Raw genomic sequence first — 23542 nt, forward strand, 5'->3', positions numbered from 1 at the left:
GAGGTTTAAAGTTCCACGTCACACTGGTTCAAGTTGATCCACAATTACCTTTTCTTTAGTAGTTGTTATGGCCAAAATCAGTTGTAAAGTTGTACACATTAATCAAACTATGCTTCAAAACAAGGACAACAGCGTCCAAGTAAAGTTTTTATTATAATATTATTATAATAGAGTATAATTGGCACAGATTTGTATGTTGCACTTGCTGTCTGAGTAGATTTGAGTGCTCAGTCATTGTGAGAGTGATTCTTTGTAACCTGTCCAGCTTTCATTGCACATACAGGAACTGTCTACCTTCAAACAGTATAAATATCAGACCAGGCAAAATCATTTGGATGTATTATCAGTTATCATGGATTGTCTGTAACCACTGTCTAAGTTTGTAGCATGTTTGGATGTACTTTGATGCCTTTTCAAAACTATTACCCAAGAAAAAGAACACAGATGATCATGCTGATGATTATGTATTTATTTTCAGCAACTGGTAATTAATGGTATAAACATCAAGAAGGGAAATAAACAACACACACAAGTGGCTCATTTATGCAGTTGGCTTATATAGTTGATTACAAAGAGATTAATGTAAAGGTAGAGTTAAAGCTGTAGTGATCCAGCAGTGTGTTTTCTGCATCAGCTGTACGATATGTCACGGGTCTCCACTGTCTTGATGAGAATTGGGCCTGAGTTTCGCTGTTTCTGCTTGTTAGTAACGTTAGAGACAGCTGTTGGAAAGATGGGTGATATGAAAAATAAATGCAGACAGATAGGAAAGGGTGTCACTGCAATGTTTATGATGGTGGAAATGATGATGTAGCCTTTATGTATAAAAAAAAAAGTACTTACTTACTTTTGGTGGGCACTGTTTGGATGTTGAGAATAGACTCCTGTCCAAGTCTGTCAGTGAGGAAGCAGGAAATACACTTAAGTACTATACATGATTGTTAAAGAAGTATATAATCTTATGTGGCTTCAAAGAGAGCTGCGCAAAATCTGACAAACTGCCTCATGTTTGGGGTTAATGGTCCTACAAACAGTTAGTTCTAACTTTCAAAGTGTTTTTTTCTTGTAAAACTTTAAGAAAACCCACTTCTGATGAAGCATAAGATCATCTTTGTGTTGCTCATCAAAGTTATTCTCTGCATTTTATTTCCTGTTAAACTGTTGTCATCAATAGCCATCAAATACCAGCAGGTATTTTGTACCGTTTGGTCTCAGGGCTAGTATTGAGCGCATTATGGTTTATTTCAACACAAAAAGGGGAAGACGACTGGTTTGGGCAATTCACATAAAGGTGAGATTTGTTTAGTTTCTTGAACAAGTTTAAAAAAAGAAAAAATCTGGTTCATGTGTCTGACTGAACTACTCATTGCTTCTCCTATCACAGCCCACCCAAATCTCCAACAAAACTATCAAAACAATGTGGGAAAGGTACACCAGGTTTAAAAATGAAAAGGACTACTGCTGCTGTATCAAGTTTTATTATTTTTTTAATCGTTGGGGTATTCTTTGAATCTCAACTTCAGGAGTATCATGAGAAAAATTTTAGCCAATAATCAGAGAGCCACTGTGTTAAGAAAACTTGCCAATGTTGAGTTTAATCAAAAGAACTTACTTTTTGAAAGTACAGAAGTGGGCTGGAGCACACAGCTTAATTCATAGCCACTGATTGTGCAAACAGACTAATTTTGCTGTCCTCGAGCTGAGAAGCCTCTGTTTCAGCTGCATTTTGCTGGAAATGCAGAGGACCCTGTTTCTGCTAGATTTCTCCACAACTCACCTTTGCTCCTCTCCTTCCAGCAGCTTCCTGTAGGTGGAGATCTCAATGTCCAGGGCCAGTTTGACATTCATGAGCTCCTGGTACTCTCTGAGCTGTCGAGCCATGTCCTGCTTGGCCCTCTTCAGAGCCTGTTCCAGCTCCCTGATGCGGCTCTTTGCATTCAGAACAGCCTGCTCCCCACGCTCCTCCACCTCCACAATGTTCTTGTCAAGGCTGGCACGCTGAAAAAAAAAAGGAAGGTTTGTTTAGATTTGAGTTTGTCAGCGGATTCTTTCAAACTAATAAAATGACTATCTCACTGTGAATCCAGCATTTTAATAATGTAGCTTGCGGTAACACCCAAACCAGAATACCTTAAACGTTCTGACTTGTTTTTAGTAATTGGAGTACTTGTCATGTTTGTGATCAACATGTCAGCTCAAGATTCTCTTGTTTTCAGTTTAGCAAACTAACTCCGTTGTTCTTTTTGATGTTTCCTGAGGAATTATGATAAACTTGAAAAATATTGCTTTTGCTCAGTTTAATTCAGGTGCTTTTTTACATTCCATTTTGCAATAAATTCTCACTGTAATACCAACGTGTAGCAAAAACTTTATATTTTTTAACTGTCTCATAATATCTACTATTGCTTTAAGCTCTGATATACTTGATGAATATATTATCTAAACTGATGCCACCTTTTGGTTTAGTAGTTAAAACGTAGTTTCAGATCAAAGAGCAAATTTAGTTGCCTTTGACTTTGAACATATCGGACACTATAAACCTTCCACTCACCTGTGCCTTTGCAGCATCAATCTCCTGCTGCAGACGGTTGATCATTCTTTTGAGCTCAGATATTTCACTCTTGGTGGTATGCAGCTTGTCTCCGTATTGGTTGGCCTCGGCAGTCATCTCGTCAAACTAGTGCCGGCAGATAGAACAAGGGAAACAAAGATTTGAAATCGGGTCTGACAAAAGTGGCTCCTCTCAAAAAAAGAAAAAAAATCTGGATGTTCTTGTAGATTTACAAGCTTTGGCCACCTGTTGATCCTGTCCATATTACTCGTTTTAATAGAAACTTGTTATGCTGCCTGGATAAGCACATGAAAGGTCCAAAGACATATGTGATAGTCATGAATAAGCACAAAGAGTTGTAACAACTTGAATGTGTGTGATGGTTATGAATGAGCAAAGGGACAATTATACCAACTTGGATGGGATTTTGTGGGATGTTCCTCTAACGTGTGTTGAAAATAATTTAAAACCTGTTAAATATGTTGTTAAAACTGTTGAATGTGTTGTTAAAAACGGTAAAGCTTTGAGAAACTGTTTGGTAATGTTGGGGATCTGTGGGCTGAGAGGTTGTCAGTATCTTTGATCCACTTGTTTAGACTGGATCGTGGTTAATTGCTCGTGCCTACGGGGGCGGGAGGGTGCTCCATTGGGACTGGAGCTGATGAAGGAGCATCACATGGTGTGAGCGTACTCTTTCTCGTCCACTCCTGCAGGCCGTAACACATACAAGTGCTTAACTTAGGCTCAGAGTTCTAGATGTAACTTCTTCACCTTTTTCTTGTGCCAACTTTCAGCTTCTTCACGGCTGCGGGCAGCGATGTCCTCATACTGAGCCTTGACGTCAGACACTATCCGATCCATGTTCAGGGCTCGGGAATTGTCCATCTGCACCACCACAGAGGTTTCCTTCAGGCTCTCCTTCAGCTCACGCATCTCCTGTTGGAAAACAACACATGCGGCAAGAGTAAGTGGACAAAAGCCAGAATACAGAACAAGCTCGCATACGGTATGCTGCGTATATTTTCTTGGAATTTAAAGTTTGGATTTTCAGAGAATGTTTGTGTACCGTGTCATATAGAGCCGTGAGGAAGTTAAATTCATCACTGAGAGAAGACAACCTGTCGTTTAGATCCACCTTCGACAGATATCCTGCATCCACATCCTGAAGATAGTTGGTCAAAAGAAAGAAAAAACATGAAATAACCTTTTGTCACTGCTTAATCTGTTTATTTCATTACAAACCGACTGATAATTCAGTTTTGTAGCAATTAAAATTCATAGACAAACTGCTTTTAACCCTTTTAGCACTATAATACTCATTTCCACTCATTTCCTACCTGTCCCCACACGGCACTCACTCATTACCGTAATGCGTGTAATAGTACCAGAAAGGGGGCTTCCCTTTCACAGCTTTCAGGGCCGTTTGAATGATTAAAATTGCACGAAGTAGCGAGGAGTTACAGTAATTTGAAATACACATGCTTCGCGGTGTCACCGGTGATCCCTGTGGTTTTAAAAGGGTTAAAGTTGCAAATAAAATAAGTTTAATTTCAGTGGGTTTGGAATGAATTAGGTGTTTTGCTGTGATTGCTTCCTGTACCTTTTTGAGCACGACAAACTCGTTCTCTGCATCATTCCTCTTGTTGATTTCTTCCTCAAACCTGAAATGCCACCAATACCAGGTTACACATACAGATGTTATCAGTGTGCACTCCTCTAGCGTGTAGCTCACTGATTTGATAACGGATGGGTGTCTTTTACAAAAATGTCTTACTTTGTCTTGTAGTCATCCACATGTCTGTGCATGATGCCATTCTCCATGTCAAGTCTCTGTTTGTCATTGGTGAGAAGCTCCAGCTGCTTTTGCAGGTTGGCGATGTAGGACTTCAGCATGGGCTCAGTGTTAGAGGTGGCGACAGTCTGTTGCTGTAGCATCTTCCACTTGGTGTCCAGCATTTTATTCTGCTGTTCCAGGTATCTTACCTGGGACACAGGGAGAAAGAACCAACAGAATAAAAGAGACAGTTTAAATGCTAATAAAATAAAATTTTTCTTTAATCCGGAACAGTTTGGTCTCTTCTTACCTTATCAATGAATGAGACAAAGCGATTGTTGAGACTCTTGATCTGTTCCTTCTCCTTGGTGCGAACAGCTTGGACAGTGGGGTCAATGTCGATGTTCAGCGGGGTGAGCAGGCTCTTGTTGACGGTTACAGATGTGATGGGGGCTGCATAGTTGGTCGGGGTGCTGATTTTGGGGATGATGTAGGATCCCACAGATTTGCTGCTGAAGCTCCCAGAGGACACATACATTCCTTGGCGGCCGCTGCGTTTGCTCCTCAGACTCATGGTGGTGTCGGGTGGATATTTCCCTGCTGGTCAGGATGAGTTCAGGTGGAGGTGGTACTGGAGCTCTGTAGTGCATGTTTTATCTTTTTGGCTTCTTTATAAAGCAGGACTGGGTGTGGTGTGATAGCGAAGTTATGTGAATGTGGGTGAACCAGTCTGACACATGCCACTTGTTCTCCCACCTACCCCCACTGCAAAGATGCATAGTTTCTGCTACGCTGGAATCTATTCTTGCTCCACAGCTTTCAGGTGTGATGCTTTTGAGTTATTTTTATTTTATTTTACATTGTGTTACCTTTCTAGAAATAATGGCCTAAGTCTTTTTTTTTTTTTTTTTTTTTGCCTAAATCATCTCCTCATGATGTTGGCCACCTCTGGTAAAATCGTCTACATCCTCAGTTGAGTAGATCATGCAGGTCTATCCCTGTAGTATAATGGGTTAGGTCAAGGTTCAATGTGATGTGGTTTAGTTTTTTGTGTTACCTGAAAATCCTGACAAAATGACTTAGGCCATTATTTGAAGAGGGTGTCGATTTTATATATGTTTTCTAGAGGTAATCATCAGCTCTCCTAAATTCAAGAGAGTTCTACAGTTCAAAAGGTCATCAAGATGTAGCATCTTCTGTGATAATAAATTAAATGATGCTTGGAAAAGAAATGGGAATTCACTGTACTGCTGCAGGAGGAGTGATGGAAGATTTTATTTAAAACAGCAGGCCAAAGGTGATTTTAACTGCAGGATTATCACAATTCCTTATGCAAATTTTAAAGCTGTATATGTAGATTACCTTGGAAATATGCCCAAATATTATAAAAGCCATCTAACATGCAGTGGTTTTTGGGAGAGTCTTATTTTTCAGAAACAGAGATGGTTGCTAGTGGCACAATATGTTCCCAATAACAGTTGAGATCATGGAGGAAAACAGAAATGGTTGCTGTTTACACCATATGCTGTATTTGGTTTAACTTTCTGTTTAACGTTATGTCATTAATCGCCTTACTGCCACCCAGTTGTGAACACAAAAACTGGTCCGTCCTCACCACACAACTTTTGCTTTCTTGCCAAACTCTGCCTCTCTCTGCTGTGAGACTGATTGTCCAATCACCTTCTTCCCTTAAAAAAACAACTACAGAGAAAGAGGTTTCCCACACAATCAGGTGCAGCTTTATTTGGGAGGTTTGTTATCTGCACAACATCGATACATGATCAGAGGTAGGTAAAGTTGGAAGAACACAACATGAGTTTGTGTCTGGAATACGCATAGCTAAAGAATACATTTTAGGTTTATTCGACGCAATATAAAACGTCGTTATTAGCTCTTCTTCTGTCAGATATGAGGATCGCTTCGTTCAACGCACAGCGGTTTGGACTGAAAAAAGTCTCAGATCCAGAAGTCCTGTCAGCTCTGGTTAAGGTAAAACACTTTTCACTGGCATCTTTTGGGCACAGTAAGGCATGAGGGGGCTGATTTCAGCAGATCTCTGTGGTTTAGTAGACAGTGAGGATTCTGTGCCCTCAGTAAAGACGTTACACCATTACAGGTGAAATAAGAGCATTCTGTTTCTTTTAGGAATGCATTGTTTCTCTAATGTGATTTTTGGGAAGCAGCCAGGTGCCATATTAAGTAGCTTTGTTTGTCTATAATTGTAAATGTGTTTGATCTACTGTCACGACTTCCTAAGAAAATTTAAACCTGACTGGCATGGATTATTCAAAAGTTGAAAATATGTTCTTTTGCACAACTATTACTGAAAACTTCTGTCTTTTTCAGATTGTGTCTCGATATGACTTAATACTTATTGTGGGGGTGGTGGATGCGAGTGGAGTTTCTGTTCAACGGTTTATGACAGAACTCAACAGGTGTGTTTAGATTCTTTTACTTAAAAATCAAGCAGGAATAGCTGTTGACTTTGACTATACATGTTTTACTTTTTCTGTTTAATGTGTCTCAGGGTCAATACAACTCATCACTACGCTCTGCAGCTCAGTACACGCCTGGGAAGGAACAGATACAAGGAACAATTTCTGTTTGTCTACAGGTAAGTTTCAAATGATATCACCAGATTGTGATACTGTTGAAACATAGCCGTTGAACAGCTTTTGTCCTTCTGGAAGGGATGATGTGGTTGACCTGATTGACTGCTATCAATATGAAGACAACCAGGAGAATGACATGGATGTTTTTGCAAGAGAGCCGTATATTCTCTACTTCAAACCTCGCAACACAGGTCAGTCTGTGCACTCAACCAAAACTTAAAGAATAACAGGGAGTTACATATATGAGTGTGTTTGTTGATTTCAACATTGGTCTGTTCCCACGACAGCTGTGGTATGTCTGAGTCACGTCTATATGTAGACACCATTGTTTTGTTTTGTTTTTTTTTTTCAAGTCTGAGTCTTGTCCAATGCTAACAAAAGGAGACAGGTTTGTCAAGTTCAGTCAACACCTCACGTGTGATTCCGCACATGTTAAAGTTATGATGGCGATGACTGTTTTTGTGGCAGTGCTGAAGGATTTAGTGTTGATCCCAGTACACACCACGCCATGTGATTCGGAGAAGGAGCTGGATGAGCTGTACGAGGTCTTTCTGGCGGCCAAACACAAATGGAAAACTGATGTGAGTTGCATCATCGTAACACACATTAATAAAACATTTACAACCAGACATGTCAGGCGAATCACAGCTATTACTTGACTTGTAAATAATTATTAAGCAGTGTTTTAAATAGCCACTTTTGATAGAATTCTCTGCATTCTTATATCCCAACTAAGGAATCTAGGTCATCATGTTAGTTTTTCTGTGGTTGTTTTCCTCTAGCATATAATGATCCTGGGAGACTTCAAAGCAGACGGTGTGTATGTCTCAAAAAAGGATATGAAGGAGATCCGTATCCGCTGCGACAAGAATTTCCACTGGCTGATTGGTGATGACGTGGACACCACTGCAACAACAACCAATGATCACACCTTTGACAGGTAGCTATATTTATGTTTATGTTCTTTCAAGATTCAAGACCTTCATTCATCACAAACACAGTTATACATAATACAATGCGCACTGAAATGCATTGTGCACCTGTTCCAAACCGAAACAATAAGAATAAAGAATAAAAACACATAAGAAATATATATGTGTATGTGTGTGTGTGTATATGTGTATATGCATGCATATATATAGATAGAAATAAGCAAAATAAATATATAAATCAAATCAAATTCTTTGCTCATTCGCAAAGATTTGTGGCAGTATTGTTTTTCCTAGAAAGAAAATATGCATGTTGTTGTATGCATGAATGTATTTCTTCTACAGGATAGTTGTGTATGGAGAAGACATGCTGGGGACCATTGTGCCAAACTCAGCCAAGCCATTCAATTTCCACAAAGAGTTTGCTATGACAGAAGAAATGGTGAGCTGTCCCTGTCAACCACTGTGATATGCACTTGTATGCCTTACTGCCCTATTTTGTGAGAATATTCATCATTCAGTACATGCCCGCTCCAACAGGCCCTGAGAGTGAGCGATCACTACCCTGTTGAGGTGGAGTTACGTGGCGCTCCTCCTTTCTGGATGGCAACAAGCCTCCAAAGACGTGCAAATGTTGACACCCCGCAAGCATCAGTTAACTCAGCTGTCACAGGTAAACAGCAAAACTGCCAACTGAAAGACATGGCATGTCGTGTTTGATGAGCTGACCTACTTTTATTTGATGTTTAGTTCTTTTGACATTTACAGTATAGTGTTCCCTCTGTGAAAAGCAGGGCTGCAAATATGCTTGGAATTTGGGACTGTCTTTGACATCTAATTCTAAGGTCCTGTATAAAACAAGGGGTTTACAAATATGTATGTTTCAAAAAAAATTGATTATTCAGGGCTCCCTTTCTAGTGATAAAAACTTAATTTTGCTTAGGAGGGTTTAAAGGTTAGGTCTTATGACATTCTATACCTTTTTGTAGAAATTAAATTAAAAGACAAAAAACAATAATAAACTGATCCTACTAATATACAATTCTGTTTTTGTCCAGAGCTGCATCTAGGTCAGACAGACATTCGTAAACAAATGACAGACAAGGGCAGAATTTGAGGTGGATCATGCTCCTGAACTTCAGCTAAAATGTATTATCTCCTTTTTACTTGCAAGGACCACACCATCAATGAGATGTACATGCTTATTCAACTACCAAAGAATCCCTCTCAGAATGGAGAAAATACTACAGTTTGCGAATCTTGACAACACTCAAGATCTAGGTCAGTCTTAGCTGATAAAAAAGGTAGTTAGCTTGTGAGGACCAGTGACCGATTGCTTTACTCAGGGTCTGCAACACTGCTGCTGTAGGCTGTCGAAGCTGCCTCACTGCTAAAGGTTCGGCCAGAAAATAAGATGGATTGCCTGATAGAAAATAAGAAAAATGAGAAAAGTGCAAGAGGAACGCAGATTGGGGAGCAATTTGACCAGGCTCTGTGAAGAACAGAGTATCGGAAGTGGAAGTATTTAGAGATTTTCTTATTGTAAATAACATGCTAGGAATTTGTAAGGGCTCAGTGTGTGTCTGATTTGAAATGCAAGCTACAGTCAGATTGCCATCTTGGTTAGTTTTGTTTTGCTTGAGTGAGTAACCCAGGCAGTCTTTAGACAAACAGTAGAGGTTGAAAACAGTGGCAATACTGATGAATTTAGCAGGTGTCATATTGGAATCTGTATTCAATGAAGCTGAAGAACTTAGCGAGACTGATTCCAGTGTGCATTACAAAAATTATTGATAGATGGTTGAATATCACAAATATTGAACGATGGTTGGAAAAATTTGAACCAACTGTGAGAAAGCGATATGCCATTTAACAAGACTTTTGTGGCTAAAAAACTTGGGAAAAAAAAAACGGCAGTATCTGTGTAGAGCTTAAACTCATCTAGGCAGGACAGTTGGTCATGGTGGAGGAAAGGGACATCAGTCTGTTTGATGAGGGGTGTTGCCGGAGCGGCATCTGCTTGAGATAAGCTGTTGAGGATAATCGTGTCTAGAACTGCAATGGTGTAGATGATTCAAATGCAAGTTAGTGCGCAATTAAGACATGAGCGGTAGAGGTGAGACAAACATGATGGTATCTACACTGAAACTGGCTGAGAATCTGGCTTCCCAGTGCTAGAAATGTAAGCTGTATTGCGAGTGAGTGATATGGGTGTGAGAAACTGGCATCGATGTGCCGCAAATAAGGACAGAGGATTGTGCCAGAATGAGAGTAGAAGACTGTTTAGGTGGAAGATATGAGCGAGAGAAACAGGCATCCCGCTGCCAGACATAAAAAGTCATTTCAGAGTGCATGTTTGAGGCTGAGAAGGTTTAGTAGATGGTTTGTTTGATGGAGGGATTGCTGAAGCCAGGGGAAAATGCATGTTGCTTGCCTGAGGGATATGTTCAGAGGGAGGAGCAGTAAATGATCTGGTACAAGATGGTTGATGGGCTGCAGGAAGAAGAACTCGATGACCTGGCAGTAATCGCAACCGGATGCTTGAAAGATAGAAAGGAGGTGGGATGAGCTATCATCCCTGTTCTAGTGGATGGAGGAAGGTGTTGCTGAAAAGGGGGGATATGAAGGAGAGGAACTGGCAACCTGGTGACAGAAGCAGGAGCATGAGGTAATTGAGAAAATGAATGTCGATGATGGAGAGAATTGGCATCCCAGCACTGAGGGTGGTGTGATAGGGGGGGATAGAATAGAGCAGACCTGGCAACCTGGGGGAGCTAGAGAGGGTAGTGACGTCACGCTCGGGGGTCAGGATTGTTGTGATTTAGCACTTGCTGAGAGCTCTAGGAATTTGTCAGAAGTTCAAATAGTTTAACTTTGTTGTTAGTGCAGTGGTAGGTATCGCCTTTTTAAAGCTGTCCCAAGACCCTCGACGGTCCAGCAGAGATTTCATGTAGAAGGAATTTACAAACTCTACACAAAAATGCCCCAGCAGATTCAAACCCAGAATCTTCTTGCTGTGAGGCGACAGTGCTTACCACTGGCCCACCGTGCTGAACCCTTATGCAAGAGTTACCTGTAATAATAAACACAACCAAATTGACGTTCATACACTTTAAAAGACTTTTAATTCAAGGTAATGTGAGGAAAAAGCTGAAAGATTTTTAATACAGCCAGAATATTTGACAAATTTATGGCAAATTAAATGAAACAATATTAATTCAGTCTGAGAGCAGATAAGGCATGTTAGCCTCCTTTAAGAACAGAATATCGGCCTTCAAAATGGGAGATCAGGCTCCTGACAAAAAAGTTTCTTTGCTGTATTTGAGCAAGAGTACTTTTTCAAAATTATACAAATATGTATAAGCGTTTAAAACTGAAAACAGCTAGGTATTCACACATTGCATTACTGGTGCTTTTACTGCTAACTACCAAAGAAAAGCTGAATCAGTGTTTTTCCCTTCGAGTTGGATTGAAAATCTCTGTATTTGGATAGTGAATTCTTTCTAGTGACAGCTTTTATGTATTCACTGTGTCTGATAAATGTATGTGTGGTTTTATGCTCACAGGGACTTTGCAGGACGATATGTTGAAACTGCAGAAAGAAAACCTCCTGTTGGAGCGAGAAAAACTTCAACTTCAGATCAGCTTATTAAAACAGCAGCTTGCTACACTCAAGTGAAATGAAAGATTGTCAAAAAGATCCTGAACATTGCTGGTCTTGCTACGCTGTTTTTTTCCCATCTCATCATCATTTCTACGATTTAGAATTTACATTGGAAAATAATCATTTCATATCAATGTGTTTCTCCTGACTTTCAATTAATGAATAAAAACAAATAACTGGCGCTGATACTAAACTGCACTGTGACTTTGTGTGCTGTGTGAGTGTTTGTCTAACCCCAGTAAGAGACAGAAACTGGGACAAGTTTTGTCCTGTGGTCAAATTGTGGAATTAAACAGTTGCTCAAAACAAGAGCGTAATCTGCAATCAGACACTGGGGCTCCTGAGCAATCCTGTGTTAATGTAGTTACTGCTGCGTTATTGCGCACACCACTTTCAATTTAAAGGTCCCATATGAAGAAAATCCATTTTTATTGTATTTTGTGGTTGTTAGATGAATACTTACTGTGAAAATATTTAAGACATTGAACATTGTCCAATATAAGGTCAGTCAGCAGCTTTAGTACAACTTCAGAGACAACTTTTGTGATGTGTAAGTTGTAGTGTGTAAATGATAAACTGAGGTACAATATTGTTGTAATTGCACTTTAAAAAAAAAAAAAATTCAAGTAAAAAATAGCTCATTAGATGTGAACATTTTCAGAATATACTTTTTTGCACTAAAACAAAGGGAATATTTGGAGTTGTGGCCAACTTGAGATCAAACTGGGCTGTATTTGGCCTCTGAACTAAAATGAGTTTGACACCCCTGGTTTAACCTGTTTAGATATGAAGCTGTTTACTTCTGCCACTCCTCAAGCCCTCGAGACAAGGAAGCTTCTCATCTTTACGAGCCAGTGAAAATTTTAACTATGCAGTATGGAATGCCAAACTAACCAGCAGTCATCTAGCTTAAACTTTAGTAGATTTCTTTTATTAATGGTAATATGACCTCAACAATGTGGTAATGTTATTAGCTTTGATCATTCACCCACAGGGCAGAGCTCTGTCAATTGTTCAGAGAGAGTGTTAGAAGAAATAGAAAATCTTAATCTCACACTCATTCGTGTCTGTGTGAGCTACCGGTGGGGTCAACTGTTTCCTTCTGCACTGTTAATCACAGAGACAGAGAGAGTGTTCTTCGTGATGGGGGTATGAACAGCAGCAGCTCAGCTCCATTTAAAGCTACAGGCAGTGAAACAGTAAAAATCAGGGGTTACACAGTCATGGTAAAAGGAATTATCTTTATTTTGAGCTGAAAAGATGAAAGACACACTCTTGGGACGTGTGAGACTTTGATTAATTTGCTTAAATGGGACAATGTACACTACCAGTCAAAAGTTTGGACACACCTTCTCATTCAATGGTTTTTATTAAATTATTATATACATTGTAGATTAATGCTAAGGACATCAAAACTATAAAAGAATACATATGGAATTATGTTATAAACAAAAAAGTGTTAATCTTCAGTATTAATTACAATGTAGAGAATAATACAAATAAATACAAAGCATTGAATGAGAAGGTGTGTCCAAACTTTTGACTGTAGCGTTTAATGTTTCTGGAAAATCCTACATTACATTTAGTGAAACATCCATAAAGGTTTAGACATTATGCAAATGCAACACGCTTCTAATCTGCATGTGTCACTGTATTTTGGCAGTCAAATTGACATCATTTTGTTGTGCAGCAGACACCCATGCATGGTGTCACTCCACTTAGACAAGCAGGGACTTGATGAACCCCTGCCTTACCTGGGTGAGGGTGTGTGCCATTAAACAACCTGAAAGACAGAATGAAAGCAGGAAACAAAACAGATAATGTGTCCGGGTGCATCAAGGTGATTTAGCATTTGTTAAAAGAAGTGTAAGAGATTGCCCACAATGGGGTGGAGAGATAAAAACAGGAAGATGTGTGATGTTGCAGACCTCTCCTGACTAAAGACACACAAACTGTTCTCTGCAGCTTTGATATGGAACAATCAAAGTAATTTTACTGTCTGCAATAATACATACATGCATTTCTTTTGTAATGTCTTACATGATATTCTTTCTCTCTCTCTCAGGCTTCACATGAACTTCCTCTCTCTCTGTAACCTAAAGTTGGGGGACCAGAAATATACAGGATTCTGCTGTGAATATCTGGCACAAGGCGGATCAAAGCTTTGGCACTGTGTTTACTGTTGCTTCATGGGCACAACCAAGTGCACTTGAGAGGGATCCTACACTCTTAGACTTCCCTTAGCAGTCTGAAATAAATTAAAAATGATAATGGAATACAAACAAACAGAGCTGTTTGTACAGTTCACAAAAAAAGAGGAAATACTTATATTTTCTACTGTGCATTTCGGGTGAGACATAAGTATTTTCTCAGAATTAGGAACTAGTGACTACGCCTTAGTGTAAAAGAGTATTAATTAATTAATCAATAGCAAACAACTCGCTATTTTATCTGGTTTTATTGCAGTAAGCTTACCAAAACAAACATGATGGAGCACGCCAACATATGGTACATTCACGTACCACACGTAAGCTCGGAGATTCGGGTTTTGCCACCTTTAACACGGACTCATTCAAATGACGTGCCTGCGATTTGAGTCGTCAACTAACTGAATTTGTAGCAAAGATGTTTAGTTGATCATCATTCGTGTAATGCTGAAACTAAACAGGGTATAATGGCGTAGCAGGAGAATAGCTAACAGCCGCAGTCGTCAGTTTTCCGCGGTTCCGGATATCAAGTGAAGCGGACGCTGTGTGGTCACATGACCGCCGGACCTGCGCTACCAAAACACCGAAGACCTCCGCAGCTTGTCAACAACCGTTCAAGAAGGTGTGCCAGCCTGCTAACTTTCTCAGCGTCCTACCGAGTAAAACTCCGAAGCTCCACCAAACCGTCGCCCACCTGTCCGGCAGACAGGCCGTCTCAATGCATTACAGAGGACCGAAAACACCGCAGCGACCATGGATGCGTACGATTTGTTTAGTAGTTGCAGAAAGGGCGACATTTGTAGAGTCAGGTAACCAGCGGCTCCGTTGTTGACCCTACTCCGCCTGTGTGTATGCTAAAAGCTAACTTATTTCACTTTACATCTTTGCCGTTAGCCCTGTTAGCTGAACAAAAGTATTTGCCTTTGTTTGTTTGGCCTCGTCTGAACTGCAGACTGACAGCTACTCCCGAAGCTAAGGGCATCGCGTAGCAAATAAACAGGAGGCGGTGTTGCTAACATTAGCTTTGATGACCCAGCTTGTAACTTTAGCTAACGTTTGTAGGTCAGCTCCTCGGTTTCCAGATGTAGCCGAGTTACCAGCGGCCAGTGTCAGATGCTCAACAGGATGATATGTGAAGAATTCAGTGTTGCACAGTTTAGACTTCCTCTGCTTTGGGACAGACGTGCTACTTACTAGTAACTGGAGGAGAAAAGACAGACCAGTTCAGTTGCATACACTGCTTTATGCTTGTATTCCCGAAAAGATCAGTGTTATATTATAATAAACAATAAAAAATCAAACGATACTTTACCAAAAAGAGGGTGCTTGTATATTTACGTATGCAGCTATGTAAATAATCTGCTCGTTCTCACGTTCAGACCTTTGATGCATTCACTCTACCCTTTGATTCCAATGAAATCTTTTGCATACGACAGTTTATGACTTGTCATCATTCCAACACATCACTCTAACGTTTTTTTTTCTTTTCTCTCTAAGATACCTTGTTGAACAAAGAGATGTGGATCTCAATGTAAAAGATAAATGGGACAGCACCCCTTTGTAAGTACAATGCATGTCTTCTTTGGCTAATCAGTGTCAACCTCATTGGACAATTATTTGTACACATACGTTGAATTTTACTTCACTTTTTTGTCTTTGTTCACAAAAAGCACACATGCAAATACACACAAGTGGAACAGGTTACCGAAAGGAATATGTGTGTTATCACTATGTAACAGCTGTAGGTATGTGTGAAAGGGCATGTTTATAGTGAACCCAAAGTTTACTGCAAATTGTGCAGATTCTGATAATAGGAATAAATACAGCTGTCAACAATAAATAGAGGCGTTGGAAGTTGTGTGTACGTGAGATTGGTGGATGATAGTGCAATCAAGTAAAGAGCAATGTGAATAAAATATTAGTATGTAATATTTAGTTTATACAATGGTTCAATAAGAGTTACTCCTTTCATTTTGCTCATTAGAGTTAAGTTTTTCTGTTAGGCTGCTTTGGTATTTAAAACAACAACTAAGTCATTATCATAGATGTTGAATGTTATCACCTTGTCCTTCAGATATTATGCCTGTCTCTGTGGTCATGAGGAGCTGGTCCAGTACCTGTTGGCTAGTGGTAAGGCTGAAGTTTTTTACAGGTTAAAGTAATGCCATCATAAGAAAGGCCTTCAAAATGCAATATTATGCTGCACTGTTGGGCTGAGCTTTCCAAATGCATGGAAATGTTCTTCTTTACATTTAGGTGCCAAGTGTGAGGCCAACACGTTTGATGGCGAGAGATGCATGTACGGCTCCCTGAGTGACTCCGTTCGACGCCTGCTCAAAGACTACAAGTGTGTCAGTGTCCGTGCAATGCAGCGGGACGATTTTAACTACTTTCTGCACATGTGAGGCTCAGCTGTTTCAGATATCTACCTTACAAACATCAATATGAGTGGAGTCAGCCTTTACAGTTTGCACCTGGATGGTGCTGGACTTTCTTTTGATGGAAGCGTTTTGTCGTTTTGTTTTTTTTTCCCTGTAGGTTATTAGAGCAGGGTCAGCACAGTGACGTCAAGTTTCTGGTTCATGGACAAACATTTCTGGCTCACCGATGTGTCCTCAGCGCACGCTCGGAGTACTTCACTGAAATGTTTGAGACCAAATGGAACGAAAAGAACCTGATCACCCTGAAACACCCCTTGGTAAATATGTATGATTACTGGTTAAGTACATATGTGCAGCCTGCTTTGTTGCTGTCATGTCTAATCTACAGTATTAAACAGTTATATTGGATATATTTGTATCTATCAGATCAACCCTGCAGCCTTTGGAGCCATCCTGCAATATTTCTATACAGGTGGGTGTGTATTAGAGCAGCAAGAATTCAGACTTCACAGTTTTTAGACTGTGTTGAAAATTTCAGTTGCTGTTTCCAGGTGTTAATGTGTATAACTGTGTGATTGGGATGTTTCTCCAAAACAGAGATTAATTCTCAGTGAAATTACACCAAATAAATCAGGTATAAAATATGCCAAAAATAAAGATTAATCATGTGAACTGAATTAGAAAAGCAGAAATATAAATTTGGTCTAAATAATTAAGAGGTAGATGCCACTGCCTTTTATAATGAAATAAAAGACTTTTTTAAAAATCTCTTTTTAAAAGCAGCTGCTTTAATGAGCTTGAAGCTGCAACTGATTGTGCTCACTGTGCAATTTGTCACTGGTAAAAGCACTATGGAGGTGTTTGTGCTATTTTTATCATCATGCTCAATAAGCACACAAAGAAATATTAGTTTCAGTATAAACTCATGCTTTAAGAAAAATCAAATATTAACCAGACATTTTTTTAAAGTCAATCAGTAGAAGCTCAGTCCTTGAAAAGCTGTGTTGCCTTTATTTTAAGCATTAGTTCAGAAGCTTTTTGAGAAAAGGCCCTTTGTTACTAAGCTGTGTCATCTTCACTGTAAACTTTCCAGGCTGCTGTTCAGTCTGGGTCGAAAGAGACACTGAAAGAGTGAATGGGACGTACAGCACTGTCTCTCTCTTTGCTCTCAAAAATATGTGATTCTGCAGGAAAACACACCTTAGCGTTGTTGACCTGCAGTTATGCAAACCAAGTATTAGTTAAAGGCATAAAACACAGAAAAACTAAAAGAAAAGAAATTCCTGCAATTCCCAATGCACAGAGGAATGTAGAAATGCCTTCTTAAGGGTTGTAAAAAAGAAGAGTGCATTTTAGAAAATCCTCTTTGCAAATATTTTATGTGCATACTGTGCTTTAGAGAGAAAAAGTAAATGTTTACAAGAAAAGTAACTTTTAATAGGGAATCCTCATGAGCCGGTTAGACAAGGTAACTAAATTTTACAATGTGTTTGAAGCAGAAAGAAAAAGTGGCCTAAAAACCTGCAGTAATGTTGCATATTTTTATATAACATGCAAACAGCTGTAGTCATGCTGGGCATATTGTGTAGTCCTGTGTATGAAAATACAAAAATGAATGAAAATGTGTGAATGTAAGAGTCCAACTATTGCTATCCATTTTTCACTCGATCTTCCAGGACGAATGGATATCGACATAAGTCTTGTGGAGGACAGCAGGAGACTCGCTAAGCAGTGCAAAATGGCAGATCTCATAGAGGAGCTGGAGAGCAAATGCAAGCAGGTGTATGAATTTGGTAAGACAATATTCTGTGTGTGCATTACTATTGATACAAAATGTAATTCCAGAACACATTTTAAGCTATTGATTTCTTGAGCTTGGATTGATTTTTTTTTTCCACGAGTGATCTGTCTGGTGTCTTTTTCTCTGTCTCTCCTCTTACTGAAGTGTCCAACAAGCCAGGGATCTGTGTGAAAGTTCTCAGCCTGGAGCCTCACAGCTGTCAACTTCAGGAGGAGATGGCTCAGTTAGCAGACTGTGCGCTGCCCACTGAACTAAGAGTGAGGACACGATAGATCTAAAAATAAGATTTTTTTTGCTTTCTGAAAGGTGCTGTTATATGCCAGCTCTGTTGATCCTCCCCAGGTTGGATTTGGTGAACTTCCCTTTAACAGAGTCGACCGCTTTCCCACTTATCCTGACATCTGCCTCAGAGTAAATGGTTACAACTTTTTGTGCCATAAGGTACGAACTACAAAACTCACAAACATTCCTCTACACTCTGTCCAGATCCTGACACTCAGATTAATGTTAGATGGTAATTTTTTTCCTGTGTGTGTGTCTCTCTAGGCATTTTTCTGTGGACGCAGTGATTATTTTAAAGCCTTGCTGCAGGACCACTTCAGTGAGGGAGAGCAGCTGCAGTCTCAGCCCAACACCCCAGTGATCACTTTACACAACGTCTCCCATGAAATCTTTATCCACGTCATGTATTACATTTACACTGACGACACAGAGGTTTGTGCACTAAAATGATTGCAAACTTAGAAAAAAAAAAAAAGTCTTTTTTGACTTTTGCTTGTCAGTTTACAGTCCTATAATGTTTGTTGAATGTTTCTTATTATCGTTTGGTACCTGACTGGTTCCTCTTTGTGTCTAGCTAACGTCGGAGAACGTGTTGGACGTGCTGTGTGTGGCTGACATGTATCTACTGCCAGGGTTGAAGCGTCTGTGCGGGAAGACGCTCGCTAAGACCACATGTGAGGAAAACGTTCTGTACATGTGGAAGACGGCGAAGCTTTTCCGTCTCTCTCGGCTAGAAGATCACTGTGCAGAGTTCATGGCCAAGATCATTGAGCGGGTGGGTGTCTTTGTTTTTGTGTTGACACTAGCGTGAACTTTATTATGACAAGATAATAGGAATATTGCAGCTGCTGGTAGTTTACTATAGCTCCACATTTTGGCAAATACACTTGTTTGTTCTTTTGTCGGCGTTAAATGAGAGAGGTGATGCAACTCTTATCTTTGTACATTAAAGTTTCAGGGATTCTTATCTGGTACCCTTTCTGTCAAATTCAGCAATCTGCTAGCTGTCTGTTCTGTGTGCAGTATAAAAAGATAATTTTGTGAGGCAGCCCTGGCTTGGTAAATGGGAAACAAAGAAAGTGGTTGAGACTGATCCACCCAACAGGGGGTATTGGGAAGGGCAATGAGGGCCTTTTTACAATATTCCTGCTGCTGTATTTGGGAGCTTCAAAATAGGATTCCATTTTTTCACAGTACAACTGCTGTGAGCCGAGTTCAGCTCAAATGTTCTGGGCAGCCATGCTCATTCCCCTTCAGTATAGAGCTAAACGATTTGGGGAAGAACATCAGTTAATGAATTCCTGAGTGATTATTTTAAAGTTTCCGTTTAGTATTTGTTGTATAACATTTTTAAAATATGTGATGGACAATTACCACATGAAACACCTTGTTTAATGCAAGGATCAGAATTTAATGATATGATTGACTTCAAACATATATTAATATTACTGTATTATTACTTTTTTAATGCTTATTGCTATTATTTTAAATGGCATAGAAAATAGAGCAGTCATCACATAAGCTGTGAGCTGTATTAAGTGAAACAAAGGAAGTAATAATATAATTCTAATAAGAAAATGTTAGAACCTCTCTGTAAACAATCTTAGACATTGAAACAGGCCAGTCATAAAGTGAAAGAATACTATATTAACCCTTCGTCAGACATACTGCATAATATCTATGCTAAATTGCAGCTGATTTGCTAATTTCAGCGGATGAGTGAGTATATACTTTTGCACTTGTGTGTCACAGCTGGTGGATCAGGCCGAGTTTGCCGAGATCATAAAAGAAGATGCTGCATCGTTAGAGGAGCGACATGAGACAGACTCCGTTCCCCTGGTGGACGACATCCGCTACCACATCGCTAGCAACGTTCAGACGTACAGCGCCATTGAAGAGGCCAATCAGAAGCTGGATGCCTTGGAGGAGCTGCTGTCTAGCATTAATATTGACTGCTGAGGGATCAGCAGGTTGTAGTTTGTGGCTTTTAAGGTGAATACTTAAAAACAACTACAAGAGGTGGAAAGAAAAACATATATGAGTGTATGTTTGTTTCTTTTATTTACAGTATATTGCATAGAATATATATATTTTAAAGCAGCTGATAGTGAAGTTACAAGGGCAGAGTGGGACACAGCTGTCCATGTTGGCCATGAAAAGTTTCTTTAAGAAAAAACCCTTTGGTATAATGTAAATCTGTTTGCAAGTTCTGCAAGAGGGGTTCTGAAGAAACTATGTATTTACAACAGAATATCTCTGCATTGCACATGCATGAATTTATTTTAGCCTTTAGTTGTGGATGCTGGAATTTAGACTAGCTGATTATTTTTGCTCTTTAAAAATGTAGTTTTGCCCCAACAAAATTCCTGTGTTTTACGTTGAGCTTTGTGAAATTTTCATTTTTATTTATCCAGAAAATAGTTCTTCCTCTCTTGAGCTCAGTTTGGGGTGACATATTTCATGTGTAGAAGCAGTTAAGATTTTGTTGAACTCTCCTGGAAATTTTATTTTGTATTTGGCGGCTCACTGTTCAAACAGTGACATTCCTCCAGCATGAATCCTTACACTTGACCCCTTGTAACATACTCATGCACTTTGTTTAAATCTAAAATTATGAATCTCTTTTCCAACAAGATGCTCTTCCATAGTGTGTGTACCAGATGATTAAGTTGTCAGCGATGTCATCCATCGCTCAGCCTCACTCAGCTGTTATGAACAATGGATAACTATCTGTATTTAATTTTACCAATAAACTTGGTATTGCAAACACAATTCATATTTCATTCAACATACTGTGAGATTTGATGTGTGTCATCGTGGGTTTATTAAATTGCTTTTTCTTAAATAATGGAATTTTTCAAACTTTTCACTTTAGTTTAATTCATACAGAGCAAATTAACAACATAATAGCAAAGCTTGTCTGTTACTTTCATCCAGCCTGAAATGGAATTTGGTGCTCACACTAATGTCCTTTTCTGGATAGGCTGTTTTCATTTTGATCATCCTCTCACTTTTCATTTACAACTGTTAAATGGTCAAAATTGTATTTTATCCTACACTTTATATAAACAAGAACTGTACTGGAAACTACGGAGCCCCGGAAGGGACATGGAGAAGAAAAAAAAAAACAGAAAAATGTCGAGAAAATGTCGCGAGATCCCGAGAAAGTTTCTCGGGATTCTTCCTGTTTTTTTTTTCCCTCCATGTCCCTTCCGGGGCTCCGTAGGAAACAGTTTAATATAGTCATGTAGGGCAAAATAAGCATTTAATAAACTTATAATCTAATTGCAAGACAAAGTTTGGCCATTTTAAACTGTCAACGATTGTAACATACCCAATGAAGACGTGTTTAATTATCACAATGTATTTATATTAGTAGTAAAATAATTAAATTAGTCCTTTGTTTCACTGTTTTGTCGTTCATGTGTTATAGACCAGCCTCCAACGAAGGAGGCATAGCTATAGTTAATGCAGCTTATAAAGCTACTGCTAAAGTTAGCATGCTAACAGTTAAACACCTGCTTAACATTAGCACGTTAGCATACCATCTTTAGCTTTAAGCTCAAAGCACTGTTGTTACCCTCATTATTATCTTGTTTTCTTTAAAATAAATAACACAACTTACAAAACTGCTGCTATAGTGTTTCGGTAAGTATTTATTAGCAAGACTTGAATTTAAAAATGTTAGAGTATATTTGAGTCACCGGAACATCTGCAGCTAAAGATAGCTTCATTTCTCAGTTCATCACTAAACTGGCTGTGGATTTCCTTTCACCACAGAATGTTTCTTTGAACTTTTCTTGTGTGAGAAACAAAAATTCCTCCATCCAGAGCTCTGAACTCCTGGGAACATTTTCTGAATGGAGCTGCTCGACATAAATCTGTTCAAATTACGTACTCGTTCGTAACAAGTTCATGGCGGAGTGAATATATATATATATATAAAAAAAAGTTTTTATATTTTAGATTCTTTCTTCTTTGATGACAGCTTTGCACATTCTTTGTGTTCTCTCCATCAGCTTCATGAGGTCTCCTGGATGGTTTTCCAACAACCTTGGAGGACTTCTCAGAGGTGCTGAACAGCTGATGGAGCTTCTCCTCAGTGAAGACGTTGAGGTGGATGTAAGTGTCTCTCTGATCTACTGTACAGTCTGCATGTATCTGTGTATGATGATGTGTATGTGAACAATTTTCACTTCTACTTTGTCTTCCTTGTTACGGCAGTGTAAATCTAGTTTGTCCTTTAAACTTTTAGTGAGTTTGAAGAAAACGTTGAAACTGGCTGCGTTCCAATTTCCATATATGTATGGCGCCAGAAACAGATTTAGTCTGTCCTGATACACAGCATGTTAAATGTGATTTACTAAAACCAGGATTTCTACTACATGTGGAAGGATTCTGAAGTGTGCAGCCAACATGCTTTTCCGTCCATTCTGAGCCACAATCCTCTGCACAGTTACGTCACCAACATTACACGAGTATCAACAAGCTTAGAAAGCAAACAGATGACAGCCCGGTTCACTCTACAGACGGTGAAAGTTGAAGTGATTATTAATTGTATGCATGCTGCATGAACCAATCTGCACTTTGTGAGGGCAGCTGGAGTTCAGACTGGAAGTAAAAAGAATAAGGGAGTGATTTGGAATGCAGCATATGTACAGAACACATTGCATCCAGAAGTACATGATGTGTGTTCAGTTTACTCTCAGAGTTGTGCACATTCTCAGATAGATGTTAATATGTTGAAGCATGCTGCAGTTTATTAGTCAGACTTGGAGACTGTTCCAATATAAACCAGTTAACAGTTGAGAGATGTTAAATATGAATTCTCCTCGGAGCTGTTGGATCCATTAATGTAGTGAAGAGTTGGTTTCTTGCACTCAGCCTCTCACTGACTTCCTGATTGGTTGAAGAACTTTGAAACTTCCTCATACAGCAGACATTCATCCAGGTGTGTCACCTGTGCTGCAGACAGTATCTATGTAGTGTGGAGACAGAGCTGCCAGTGTGAAACATGAGACTTTAAAGGAGCAGATGAAGACTGCTTGGATTCTCTACCTTCTCATGTTGGCTTCATGGTGAATCCCTGCACAAGTGTTCAGCTGCATCTTTCCTGCTGAGCTGTTTAAAGGATCACTTTAACCTGGTGGTGTGAATATGCAGGAAGGATGATAAAATAACCTCATATCATAGGAAGGCACACAGAAATACTGATTTTATTATAAACATGCATCAAGTAGTTGTGTAATGACTCCACATATGTGCTGCCTTTTAACTAAATGTTGTTCCAAGTGGCGAATTTCTGTTTCCTTTCAGTCAGTTTCATTAAGGAGCCTGAATA

At 39.3% G+C, this 23542-nt stretch overlaps 3 protein-coding genes across 5 annotated transcripts; 2 read left to right on the forward strand and 1 right to left on the reverse strand.

The window, feature by feature from the left end:
• Window positions 1–448: 448 nt before the first annotated feature.
• si:dkey-222n6.2 (keratin, type II cytoskeletal 8) lies at window positions 449–4976 on the reverse strand. Of its 2 annotated transcripts, none has more exons than XM_023298697.3 (9): window positions 4636–4976; window positions 4326–4534; window positions 4152–4212; window positions 3618–3713; window positions 3323–3487; window positions 2552–2677; window positions 1778–1998; window positions 848–894; window positions 449–722 (listed from the first exon to the last, which is right to left on the reverse strand). In XM_023298697.3, the coding sequence occupies exons 1-9, from the start codon at window positions 4897–4899 to the stop codon at window positions 631–633; spliced, it is 1281 nt and encodes a 426-aa protein (XP_023154465.2). In that variant the 5' UTR covers window positions 4900–4976; the 3' UTR covers window positions 449–630. The 2 variants fall into 2 exon arrangements, with proteins under 2 accessions (XP_023154465.2, XP_023154466.2); XM_023298698.3 differs by having other exon boundaries at window positions 844–894.
• LOC111588346 (deoxyribonuclease-1-like) lies at window positions 3490–11728 on the forward strand. Of its 2 annotated transcripts, none has more exons than XM_023298704.3 (11): window positions 3490–3515; window positions 6033–6112; window positions 6217–6314; window positions 6672–6760; window positions 6853–6939; window positions 7016–7128; window positions 7406–7518; window positions 7720–7877; window positions 8212–8308; window positions 8407–8539; window positions 11433–11728. In XM_023298704.3, the coding sequence occupies exons 1-11, from the start codon at window positions 3505–3507 to the stop codon at window positions 11543–11545; spliced, it is 1092 nt and encodes a 363-aa protein (XP_023154472.2). In that variant the 5' UTR covers window positions 3490–3504; the 3' UTR covers window positions 11546–11728. The 2 variants fall into 2 exon arrangements, with proteins under 2 accessions (XP_023154472.2, XP_035798999.2); XM_035943106.2 differs by having other exon boundaries at window positions 6232–6314.
• A 2568-nt stretch (window positions 11729–14296) lies between these two features.
• abtb1 (ankyrin repeat and BTB (POZ) domain containing 1) lies at window positions 14297–20973 on the forward strand. Its single transcript, XM_023298722.3, has 12 exons — window positions 14297–14546; window positions 15235–15297; window positions 15812–15867; window positions 15994–16138; window positions 16276–16435; window positions 16545–16590; window positions 17795–17911; window positions 18064–18176; window positions 18262–18360; window positions 18466–18633; window positions 18776–18976; window positions 19954–20973. The coding sequence occupies exons 1-12, from the start codon at window positions 14491–14493 to the stop codon at window positions 20158–20160; spliced, it is 1431 nt and encodes a 476-aa protein (XP_023154490.1). The 5' UTR covers window positions 14297–14490; the 3' UTR covers window positions 20161–20973.
• The last annotated feature ends 2569 nt before the right edge of the window (window positions 20974–23542 follow it).

The sequence above is a fragment of the Amphiprion ocellaris genome, chromosome 8, assembly GCF_022539595.1.
Source record: "Amphiprion ocellaris isolate individual 3 ecotype Okinawa chromosome 8, ASM2253959v1, whole genome shotgun sequence".
NCBI classification, from domain to species: Eukaryota; Metazoa; Chordata; class Actinopteri; family Pomacentridae; genus Amphiprion; species Amphiprion ocellaris.

Bases quoted from the DNA above. Each gene is read 5' to 3' on its own strand.
- LOC111588346 (XM_023298704.3), top strand. The intron at 7,129-7,405 runs GTCAGTCTGTGC...TTTTTGTGGCAG, and splicing joins CTTCAAACCTCGCAACACAG to TGCTGAAGGATTTAGTGTTG. The intron at 7,878-8,211 runs GTAGCTATATTT...TTTCTTCTACAG, and splicing joins AATGATCACACCTTTGACAG to GATAGTTGTGTATGGAGAAG.
- si:dkey-222n6.2 (XM_023298697.3), bottom strand. From the start codon at position 4,899: ATGAGTCTGAGGAGCAAACGCAGCGGCCGCCAAGGAATGTATGTGTCC. The intron at 2,678-3,322 runs GTGAAGAAGTTA...TGCCGGCACTAG, and splicing joins AAAGTTGGCACAAGAAAAAG to TTTGACGAGATGACTGCCGA. The intron at 723-847 runs GTAAGTAAGTAC...TCTTTCCAACAG, and splicing joins CCAAACAGTGCCCACCAAAA to CTGTCTCTAACGTTACTAAC.
- abtb1 (XM_023298722.3), top strand. From the start codon at position 14,491: ATGGATGCGTACGATTTGTTTAGTAGTTGCAGAAAGGGCGACATTTGT. The intron at 18,177-18,261 runs GTGAGGACACGA...GATCCTCCCCAG, and splicing joins CGCTGCCCACTGAACTAAGA to GTTGGATTTGGTGAACTTCC. The intron at 18,361-18,465 runs GTACGAACTACA...GTGTCTCTCTAG, and splicing joins ACAACTTTTTGTGCCATAAG to GCATTTTTCTGTGGACGCAG.